The 12,820-nt window shown below is 34.6% G+C and overlaps 1 protein-coding gene across 2 annotated transcripts in view; it reads left to right on the forward strand.

Moving 5' to 3' along the window:
* Nucleotides 1-12,820, forward strand: part of LOC138701439 (uncharacterized) — a 56,472-nt gene that overhangs the window by 26,921 nt on the left and 16,731 nt on the right. For both annotated transcript variants that reach the window (XR_011332571.1, XM_069828328.1), the window contains exon 5: nucleotides 1-12,820. This exon is cut by the window's right edge. Coding sequence is in view for 1 of the 2 variants with exons in the window: in XM_069828328.1 (XP_069684429.1) it covers nucleotides 1-199 (199 nt within the window). In the remaining variant the exon portion in view is untranslated.

Here is a 12,820-nt window from a genome sequence, read left to right on the forward strand (position 1 = left end):
AAACATGATCTCATCTCCTTTTGGTGTAAGAGTAGTGGAAGTACGGGATGTAAGTGGATTAGTTCTTTTCTCCTGGCAGTTTTTGGATTCTGATGGCGTTGAGGAATTTGTACTTCCTCCAGAAGCTTTCTCAGAACCATCAGTCCTTATGATTGCAGAAGACTCTGTAGGAGAGATACTCAAATATCGTCGTCTGTGAAGTAGTTTTATTTTCTTTAGATTTGAAATAAATTGATTAGATACATGGTATCCAAACTAGTGGTCTGACCTAAAAGTCAAAAAATTTTGACTTCTTGAAAAATCTTAATATTAGTATGCATTTACCTCAGAAGCATCAGGGTATCACAACATTGCACTTGTTGGAAATGCACAGCATGACAACAATGATACATCTCTGCACACGAGGGGTACTGAGGAGTTAAGGTATGAGTTTCTTTGCTTTAAATGGTAGTATAAGAAAAATAATTCCTTTAACAGTATGTCTACCAAAATAGAAAATGGTGAAATTTCATTTATTGGTATGTAAAAGAAGGAATTCAGTTTATGGTAAATGTGTTAAACATAGCTTACATTATATTTTGTGAAACTGTAGCACATATTACCTTCTTTAATTAGGATGAGTCCTATTCTTCGCCACTTCACCTTTCATCTTCCATGAGAGATAACTAAGATCTTGTCGTCCATCTCCCCTGGTGATTTTTCCAGCAGTTGTCTCGTAGTCTTATTGGATAAAAATGTGAGCAGGAAATGTGAAGACATGTCTATGAGGATTCGAATCTGATTTTTGATATACATATTTTCTTCGTCTGCCCCATTCCAGGAAACATTCCAGATCCGAAAATGCATTGGAATTTTGTTCCAATTTGCACACAACAAACAAATAATTCTATAACTGTATGAATGAAAGACAAATTATTACACCGAGACTCATTAACATTTTTTGCCCTCTTGGGGTATGAACATTGAAAATGCACGAGGCAATAATCTCTTAAACTCATATCTTAGCCAATACACTATGAGGTATAGACAGAATCATTCGATAAGGAAAGCTCTGTGAACACTTAAATTGGCAAAACTTCATTTCTTATACTAGTTTATTAAACCGTGTCGGACTATAAAGAAAAAATCTATCACAATGTCCATATTTTATATGTTGTACAATGTTATAGTACCGTATTGTGAAATTTTAATTTTCCTACCAATTTTTTTCTATTGTTCTATTAAAATTATAGCATATACCCTATTAACCTATTGTATCCCATAGGATACTTTGCGAATTTGCTATTTGTGTAGGGACATTGTTACTTCAAAGTAATTTATTATCTTTATTTGATTATATTATCATTATATAACAAGTCCTTTTATCAAAGTTAAAATCTCATTGAGCTTAAAAATAAACTGCTCATTGCTAACAACAAATGCATAATAAAAAAAGGTAGCTCAGAAACACACTGATGCAGTGTCAGACAAATGTGAGATTGTTTATAATACATCATGAGTGTTTTTGGCGGGGGAAGGGGGTTTAGATTAGTAAATTACCATACTAATAAGACTCAATATGGGTAAAATATGGAATAAAATTAATTTAATGTTACAATACAAACTTAAAAAAAATCCAGTAACAACCGGGAATCGAACCTGGTAACTTTCGTTTCGTAGATAGTCAAACATTATGCTATTGAGCTACCACACACTTCAACAAGCCTTTGCCAATGTCCTTTACACATATATGCTCAATGAACATCATAGGTACCTACATGGAAAGTTATTCATTGATAAATTCGTGTATTTGGAAGTTTCGTGAGTTATATCATTATCTAAACTAGAAACAGATAACGGCAGAATAGTGTCAAGTTCATTCTAAAGGTGTGAGAGGGAAAACAATATGTGACATTGTAAAGATTGTATGATGCAAAATTTTGATACAGCTGTACTGCATGGCTGGTCATTTTTTCTTTCCATGAGTGTACAAGGTGTAAAAATGGAAAATAATTTTATCATCATTCAAGCTGAGACTAGTCGAGGGGAGCCAGTGACTTCAGTAATGGAAACCATCCATCCAGCAAATCGGATTAGTATTTATAATCTTCTAGCAAGTCATTGAGTAAAGTTGTATTATTTTTTATTGTAATGTTTATTCTTCTCCTTTTTTTTATCTAACAGATATCCATGAATAATTTTTAAAAATATATTAATCTTAATCATCATTGACACAATGGCCTTACTCCTTCAGTTCTTTTTCCCAAGGATCCCAGCATCAGAGTCCATACTGTCCTTCCAACTCGTTCTCAGGCTTCCTACTCCTCACTTGCCCTCTGGTTTGATGTCAAAGATACTACTTTTTGTTGTTCGATCATCTTTCATTCTCACCACATGCGTAGCTTCTTGCATTCTTCTGATTCTAATGTATTTTATCAAGTCAGGTCCACCATCTAGTGCATATAGCTCGAAATTATACCTCCTGCTTCACTGTCCACACACCTGTACTATCCCAAATGGGTGTATGTCTAAGTATCATCCTCTCAAACCTGTCAAGACACTCTCCATCCGCCTTTGTCAGTGTCCACATCTGAGATGGAAGTTATAGTTTTATTAATACTTTACACAGACACCTGCAGGGAAAGCGGGTTATTTTAAAATTTGTATAGAAATAAATGTAGATATAGTAATGCAAAATTCAATTGTGGAAGTTATTACATAAATAGTGTCATTTTCAATAACACAACTTACTTTATTTTGAAAATTATGGCGACCATACTTTCTTACATATACTTGCAACCTGTCATGAAATTTCCTTTGTTGTACATTTACAATACAAACAAAATCTAGAAATGCCAAGTGAAAAGGAAAACTTGATGTCTCGATATAATCCACTTAATAACTTCAAAGTAGACTGCTGCCTTGATCTTGATGAAGTCTTCAACAAAAAAGATATAAATCCAGAAGTAGCAAAAGCCATTGCCCTACAAACAATTAATAGAAAATATCCACAAAAAAGGATTGGTTGTACATTTACACTGGTGGATCTCTCATGGATCAGAATGAAGGAGCTGCAGCAGGAGCTACTTGTCAATACTTTTCCCTTTATACAAATTTTGGCAAATACACAACAAATTTTGATGGCGAAGTTGAAGCCATTTATACATCACTTCAAAATGTATTTGTTTGGCTAAACCAGTGCAAAAACATAGTCATCCTGTCTGACTCCAAAGCTGCAATCCAGTCCATCAGCTGAACTACATCCCCTAAAATGGAAAAAGTAAAAGAAATTCATTGCATGGTAAAACAAATTCAAATGCTAAATAAAAAAGTATGCTTCCAATGGATCTCGGCCCACTGTGGACTGAACAGTAATGAGAAAGCGAATATGTTGGCAAAGAAAGGAACTAAAATCAACTTAAAAACAAATTTCAAGTTCCCATATTAATCATTAAAACGAGTCATAAAAAGAATAAGTAACAGCGAACAGGCAAAACATCAAAATTCAAAATGGAATGAATCATTCAAAGATCCAAAACTAATTCCTGATCTACCTCGAAAATCTGCCGTGGCCATGTTTAGATTGATTACTGGTCATGATTGCCTCAGTAAACACCTCCATCATATTGGAGTACTGAATTCACTTAAATGCTTACTGTGCACCAAAGAAGAGGACATGGAAATGGAGCACCTGACTAATTGTGAAACTCTTAGGACATTTGTGGATCTTCCATCAAAATATTGGGAAGCAAGAAGGATGATGACTTCATTGTTAAATCCAGAGCATTAGATACACTCACACATTTACAATACATAAAAGAACATTCAGAACGAGAGAGCTCAAGTCAAAATTTATCATTCATGTCAAAATCGAACTTTGTTAATCATAATTTTCATCCATCCTATCGTCAGAGTTAATTCATTCTACCTACATGTCCCCCCTCACCTTCATAAAAGAGATTCTATGGATACATAATCGGACTAGAAGAATCCTGAAGTGTCTTCATTAATAATATCGGAGATATTAGCAATTAAACAACTATATTTTCGCTGGGTAATTCAGAGATCTTTCTGATCTGCAAATGACATTGTCTGTATTTTCATTAGAATTTTAAGGACATTGTGAAGTTTCTTAGTAGTTTTCGCATCATGCTCAAGCATTTTGCTGACAGTAAGTATAATGTAGGTTACACTGAAGTATAATAGTGTGATTTTTTCCTTCTCTAACACAGTGTTGCCATCTAGTCTTGTTCATTTTGATCTCTCGATAGTGTTTTACTTTATATTTTTTATATTCTATTTGTGTATATATTTTTATCAATCAACAGCTTATATTGCGTAGGCCACAGGAAATTGTACAAGAGAGAGACTAATTTCAGAACATGTGTATAACTACACAGATTTTATTTTTGGTTGTCAGATGTACACAAATTGCCATTACTGATACACTTTATTTATTGAATGTAACATCGTGGAAATTGCCTTCAATTGCATTGATGCATTGCTGCAAGCACTATCAAAAGCTACCCATGGCGTCATCTCATTTGGAATAGCCTGAATTTCTTCTTGGAGTGTAGTTTTCAAGTCCCCATTGTTGTGTAGTCACCAGGTGAAAACATTCTCTTTGAGATAGCTCCAAAGAAGTCTGAGGCTGCAGATCCAGAACCTAGATGACTATAAGATGTCTCGAAATCGTGAGATCAGTCGATTTGGAAAGAACTGGCGCAGCTTAGTCATTGTGTTACGGGCTGTGTGGGCTGTAGCCTCATCTTGCTGGAAAAATGTAGTCTTCAGACAGTTTGTTATTAATAGTTATGAAACGAAGAAACTTTCAATGGCTTTATTATAATTCTTAGTACCCTAGTGACATTCAGTGGGTGTTCTTGATGTCTTGAAATAGGACCCATAATGCCAATGGAAGCTCCAATAGCACACTATCTATTACAATTTTATTAAAAAGTCTGTATCACAAATAATTCTTACAAACCCCTTACCTTCACCGTAAAATTCCTTTACACTAATACATTACACGTAATACACTGTAAAAATTTGTTTTTGCTAATAATTTGCATGCAATTCCCCGTCATAAATACGATGACTTTTTGGTTGTGCAGAGATTTTTCATAAAGAAGTTGTGTGTAAGTTCCTGTCTGCATATTAACGAAGATTTGGCTTATAAATGAACCCATTTATGTGGAAATTTGCTTTGCTGCCAGAGCAGACAGAATTGTCTCATCCTGCTACATTATTCCAAGCAATATTGTGCAGAATTGTAGCCTACTCTGTTTATCGTCGACTTGAGACACTTACAGTTTATATGGGTGGAACTTTAAATCCATCTATACAATCCTACACAAGGAAGTCCGAGACATATGCAGTGTCCTTTCATGGCGATGAACTGATCACTGCAGATTTTGTTGTAGAGCTACATGGACTCGCTGGATATTTTCAGGTCTCTGAACTTTTTCTGGGGGTCCTCATGATTTTATTGACGACTATACCTGTTTGCTACAGAATGATCTAACTGGATATGTCCTCTTGTCAAGAAAACAGTACTATTTCCTATGTCCCACCTTATACATCAAACCATTTATACATGCTTACATCAATGAATCTATTCAACCACCATTCATGGTACAGTCAACCAGCTGATATCTTCTCTCCAAAATGGACCGAGACAGACCTTGTGAAATTTGTTATGGATAAAACAGTCATGTTTCGTTTGAGTAGTTAGATTTGCCCTCACATTCTCATTTTACCATTGGTCCATTATCATAGTACGATCCCATTCCCTCTAACCAGCCAGTGCCATTGAGAGACTTTGAATAAGGAGTTATAATTATTCATTCATCCATCCATCCAATGGAAAATGAGAGTCGAAAATTTTTCATGAAGTACTGCGAAATAAAATAAATATTATAATATGTTCTTTCAATGTCGTCATTAGAAGTTTTAAGGTCGTTTAAATTTGTTCACTGCATCCTAGCTATTATGTTAAAAGACTAGCTATTATGTTAGAAGAGATAGTGAACTCTACCTTTTCTATAATGAAAACCAAAGATTCGAAATACATTACTTTCTGAGAGTAAAATTTCGCCATTTAAGTTGATTTCAAATGCTGGTAGCGTGCAGTATTATTTTCTTCACCACATGTTATAATTCTGTAAGCCAGTAACCACCTTTCACACAGAGAGAAAATGCTAGCCTCTTCGTTCAAAACTCTATTTTTTTTATTATTATTATTATTATTATTATTATTATTATTATTAATATACCAGGGTGTAACAAAAAGATATGCCAAAACTTTAGGGAAATATTTCTCACATGTAGAAGATGAAAATATGTTAAATAATTATGGGTCACATGTAAAAGATGAAAATATGTTAAATAATTATGGGTCCGAAAACTCTTTATTTCCATATTAGAGCTCATTTACTACAACTTTGCCTGCATATCATGGGAAACACACAGGAATATACCACATGAAACTCTGTGTTACAAGAAATGTTCAAAATGTTCTCCATTAGCATGGATGCATGCATCAACCTGCCGTCACATTGCATCCTGGAGACACTGATTTATCTGAGCCACAGTCATAATGTCCAAATGAAAATGTCCGAAGCAGAAATGTCCAAACACAAATATCCAAAGCAAAAATGTCCAGTACAAATATGTCCAAACCATAAATGTCCAATACAAAAATTCCAAAGTGTAAATTCTCCAATACAAAAATGTCCAAATCAATAATATCCGGACATTTTTGGTTTGGGCATTTTGTACATTGGACAGTTTTGTTATTGGACATTTTTCCTTCAGACCTAATGACCTGGATCGGATGTATCCCTGAAGAATGTTGTATTGTTTCGCAGCCTTCCATAATATGGGTGCAAAGACTCTCTACATCTTGCACTGAGGTTTCATAAACAAGAGCTTTCAAATCCCCCCATAAGTAAAAGTCTAGTGGGTTTAGATCTGGAGAGTGTGGAGGCCAAGGAATTGGTCCACCTCTTCTTATCCATCTGTCACGGAATCTTTCATATAGCGACTGACGCACATTGACACTGAAATGAGCAGGAGCTCCATCATGCATAAAGACCAAGTTTCGTCATATTCGTCAAATGAGCATCTGTCAACTCCGCATTTGAATACCCTTCCATTGTACGGTACTGGAAACAAAGTCTGTGATGAACACAGCTTGATGCTGTGTAGTCAAGCAATGAAATGAGTCACACGACCTTTCTATGTACAGTTGCAAATCAACACTGGTGGTGAACCTAAGAATTACGTCACGACCCTACTACCACTAAATTAGACATAAACACTATTACAGTCAGATTACAACCTGTTTGTAAACAAGTTCTTGTTTGCAAGCTCTTGTTTGTAAACTGGGGAAGGACTGGTTGTAGAAAATGAGCTCTAACACGAAAATAAAGCTTTTCCGGGCCCATGTTTATATAACATATTTTCATCCTCTACATGTGAGAAATATTTCCCTAAAGTTTTGACACAAGTTTTTGTTGCACACTTTAATATACATATTTATTAGTAAAAAATTTAGAGAATAATTTTGAACATACAGACGAAGGGTCTGGAATTTTCTCTCTTTGTGAAAGGTAGTTACTGCTTATATACAATAAAACCTGTCTAAAACGGCCACTAGTCGTTCTTTAAAAAAATGGCTGTTACTACGGAAGACTGTTAAAATAAAGTTATGACATTTTTTAATGGGATCAGATCTTATTTTATTATATGATTAGATGTATTGAAAGTAAAATATTAATTAAGATACAATTGTCCACACCTGTGGAGTAATGGTTAGCGAGTCTGGCCGCAAAACCAGGTGGCCGGGTTCGATTCCCAGTCGGGGCAAGTTATGTGGTTGAGGTTTTTTCTGGGGTTTTCCTTCAACCCAATATGAGTAAATCCTGGGTAACTTTCGATGCTGGACCCTGGACTCATTTCACTGGCATTATTACGTTCATCTAATTCAGACGCTAAATAACCTAAGATGTTGATAGAGCATTGTAAAATAACCTACTAAAAAAAAGATACAATTGTAATAATAATAAATACTAATAATGTTAAAGCAGACACACGTAATTACTATTTCTTTGCATTAGTATGACGTTGTTTGATTACTATTTACACATCTATTTTTATCGGCACAAGTTGCCCATTGCTAGCAGAAAAATTTTCTACATTCAGTTCATCCACTTCTGTCGTGCTTTTTCCCTGTAGCATTGGTCCACCGTCATCTTCTTTGCACGTGCACAGTGGTAACATTTCTTCACACTTCGACTCCCTCTTTCTCTTCACTCTATGATGTGTATTTTCTTTCCATTCTTTTAAAAATCCCTTCTTTGTCTTTAACAATTTTATGACTTGTGTTCGGCTGCATTGGAAAATTTCAGTAAGTTTCGTAGCAGAAATTTCTTTATCGATTTCGAGAATCACTGTTCTCCTTCCTATAAACTTAAAATTACTTTTTCTTATTACCCATTACTGTATGTATACACTACATCATAAATTCTCTGACTGCAGAGAACTGAACTCACTAACTAAATTGGAGAGAATGTTTTTCTGTAACAGTGATATTGTTCACGTAAGTCTGCTCTAAATTTCAGCTACTAAGAGTACAGTATTCAATACATCTCTGAACAAGCATTTTTGATGAACTTGTTTTTACTGTTGGCTTGTTCAATCATGCCGCCCCATTCATTGTCGCGAGTAATTACAACTTTGTTTGCTGGCAGCCTAAGGAGTGGATGAAGAAAGTACATTTATTACACCCCAAAAAAGGAAAATGCGATGTATTGTACGATGACTGCATTCTCAGGGATGATCACAGGAGTGTACAGTAGTAGTATTTGGAGCAGTTTATACTGACTGTCTAATACAGGTCAATCTATGAAATGTGTCTAGCCATTGACTGCAGTGCAAGGTGTTCACTTAAATGAGGGGTTATTTATATGGGCTTTGTGGGAAAATAAATCGGTTCCAGAGAAAACTGATCATTTATTGAGGTGACCGTTAAGTGGATGTAGCTGTTTCGTCAGGTTTCACTTTGTGTGTGTGTATATATATTCTACAAGTAACATAACAAATTCAAGTGACATATTCTACATTACTCGTTGTCTTTCTCAATTTTGATTTTATTGTTAAGAATTCGGTAGTAGTGTGTTGACATTGTAACGAAATGCATTTTCTCATTTTGTAAGTTTTATTTTCAAATTCATCTATCTCATTTATCAAAAAAATTCCTATTCATGCTACAATTTAAAAAATGGAGCTTTCACCTAGGCTTATTTTTGTTACTATAATGTGGCATGAGATCATCCTACATTTGTACAAGCAAATGGTGATAGGCAGCATGGAAGAATGATTCTGGAATATTACAAATAAGCTTATGTTTGGCAGTGACAATAGGGCCTGCAGTAAGTTCATATTTAATCTGTAGCACACATGTTTTAATCTGAAACTTCATACATGAAAATTTAATTTTTTCATGTTAATTCTTTGCTAAATGTTGAGGTTAAACTTGCTTAAAATGTTATTAGAGCTCAGTCTCGGGTGGTAATGAAATTTTCATATTGCCGAAACTTCCAGAACAACTCCGAGATTCACTCAGCCTCTTATCAAATTGAGTAGCCTAGGGGTAAAAGGCAGTCAGAACATGGTGCCGACCACACCACCTCATTTTAGTGTAGAGGTCAAGAAAGCATGGAGCTCTAATTCCATACCGCCCCAAGCACCTTCATGGCATATACAGAGGAAGCTTTATCTTAAATTTATAACAAAACAAGTTGTTCTGTTTTTCTCGTATATTCTGAGATGCAGCCTACATATATACCATAAATGAACTTTTCATCAGAGCTTTTAACAAATTGCATTAAAGTTAAGAAAATGCTGTTTGATGCTGTACACATGTATCCTTTTAGTGTGAATGCCAATAATAATTAAGCAAAGTAAATTCATAATTTTATAGTACAGTAAAATTCCTCGTATCCGGCAACTGTGGGACAAAGCCAGTGCCAGATAACTGATTTTGCTGGATAATTGCAAAATATGTTTATAGGTTATGTAAAGACATACTGTACTGCACAAACATTTTTTTTCCACGTTGAAATTTAGTAATTTTTGTATAGATATTTAAAAATAAAGTTTTGAAATGCGTACAATGTTTAGTTTTAGTACTGAATAAGGTAATGTACATTCATCGGTTTATAATTGTTGTAATATATAATAGCATAAAAAATACTAAAAGTTTTCGTAACCTTATTACAATTTTAAAGGCAGCCATGTGACATGAAGAGCAGGTAGCCAACATCGCAACTATGAAGATGATGATGTAGCACTCGATGATTTGAACCTCTTTAACATATCTCTAATGTCTGCTTTTTTATATATACTATCTATTGCTCAAATGAAACTTTTATGCGCTACAGCTATAACAGAGAATTTCACACTTTCCTTTTTAGACTCATCCAACATCCCTTCAAAACAGGAGAGTTCAAGTGGTAAATTTATAGATATTGCCTCTACACATTGTTTGCAAGGCCCAAGTGACAGCTTACCAATGCTACCCGATCTACTCCAGGGACATAACGGGGTTTTCTGTCTATGTTTTCACGCATGAACAATGTAAAGAATAAACACAATATGCGGCATGTGCGATCCACGAAAACCATTCACATATTCATCCGACTCTTTCCTTTTGCATGAATGACAATTTTTTTTTTTTTTTTTGGCCTAGCCAAAAGTGCCATTGTTTTGGTATTGCCAGTTATTTGGGTGCCGGATACGAGTGATTTTACTGTAACAACCATCTTTTGTCCTAATATAAATAATTGCACGTGCTTGTTTAAAAATCTAAAGCTGTAGGAACAATTTTCTAAACTTAAATTTTTGTATCCAACAGATTATGTAGAATTCTAAATGACTGACTCCATTTCAGATTATCCTCAATGTACATGGTATACATTCTTATGCTTGTTATTGTGTGTATTTATTTTATATGAACTATATTATTCCAATTTATGTATTCTTGCTGCTATGAATATGAAAAACAATCTAGTGTCGGTAATAATCTGAGAACATTTATCAATTCTCGAATTTACCATCTTGAAATTTTAGCTCTTTTATGATTCTAAATGGATTGTATCGGTACTCATGCTTCTCTGGTTATTAGAACTAAGTGTCAATTCTGAAACATGAGGTGACAGCTGTTTCTCTACTGCTGAGTTTGAGGAATTACTGTTCAAAACATAGTGAGAAAAATCCATTAAAATAGAATACATTGTAGCAATACATCATATTCAGTATAAAATTATTACCATGAAGTAACCTCAAAATGTCCAAATTAAGTATTAATATTTTCTTATTAAACCTATAATATGTTTAGTCTAATTAAACTTTGAATAAAGAGTTTGGATATTGTGTAAAACATGGATTGACAACTTGCAAGTAAACACGTTTTTAATCATTGTTGTTTTTGGGGGCATACAATACATTACCGATTTTATTTAGGCTTCTATATCTCATTCACGCATCTTAAAAACTGAAAGGAACCATTCTGGATGGACAGTGGCAATACTAAGCCTTTTACATTATACCTAATTCTCTAGAAATTCCTCTTATGTATCGCTACTGAGGGATTTCACATCTCCTGGTGAGGTCTATTGAAATTTTCATTTTACTAGGGGTGAGGATTGTTTACAATCTGTTATAAAATATTTTTAATATTGAAAAAGATAGGACTTATCTGTAAAATGCAGAACAGAATGGATATGCCACATGATCCCAAAAATTTTGATATAGTGAAAGTCTAATTCATCATTGAAATAGAGGCGAGAGAGAAAGATACTGTCAGTGACACAGTTCATCTGCCCTGAAGGAATGCGGAGTTGGGGTAGTAGTTTCGCACTAGTAGTGGATGGAGTGGATGGAAAGAAAGTTAGAAATACAATGTAGCATGCATTATAAAAACATTGATTTACCAATTCCGCGCCACATTATTATGGAGTACAATACACATGAAAGTTATATTGCTACGTCTTAACTTTGAATATATATTTACACCAGCAATTCTATTAAGCAAACGTTCACCTTCGTCTTCCAAGTACAATGAAGAAAGAGATGTTTTTTGGAGAAAATAGAAAGGGGATTAAGCAGAGGATATTCACACCAAAAGTACCGTTACCCAACCACTTGCTCCAAAGTTAGCCTCACACCCCTCTAAACAACACCCCTAACTTCCCCAAGGTTTAGGGCAGATGAGCTGTGTCATCGACAGTAGAAAAAGAGAGAACACCCTAAAGCTAAATTGTGGCAAGCCATTTTCCCAATAGTATCATTTTATCTTGATACTCCCAAGTATCACAGTATCGAAGTGTCAGAAGTATCGAGAACTTGACACTAAATCATTAATTTCGTTGATTGCGGTTCTTATGAGAATTGAGGACATATTTGTGACACCTTATGCTTTTTTGCAAGAAGTTTCCTACCACTATGCTGCACTTCTGTCAGTGTTGTTGAGGTTGTCCAAAAAAAGGTGCAATCTTGACTTTGATTCTTACATGCTTGTTACAGTGGTTTGAGAGCATTTTCAAACCTCACAAGTTTTATTTTCTATTCTCATTGTTTCTGGTAATTGATATTGCATCATCATCCAGACTATCTCTATCTTCTGGGGAACGTTTTAGCTTCTTAAAACATTGCATTAAAGTCCAAAATTATCAATATTTGATGTTTGCACACTCTTCAAACATCAACATGACGCACCACTGTAACATATTCATGTAAGATAAAAAGTTGTTCAAACAACCACATGTGGATAGACTAA

This window comes from Periplaneta americana, chromosome 1 (genome assembly GCF_040183065.1).
Source record: "Periplaneta americana isolate PAMFEO1 chromosome 1, P.americana_PAMFEO1_priV1, whole genome shotgun sequence".
In the NCBI taxonomy this organism is placed as follows: Eukaryota; Metazoa; Arthropoda; class Insecta; order Blattodea; family Blattidae; genus Periplaneta; species Periplaneta americana.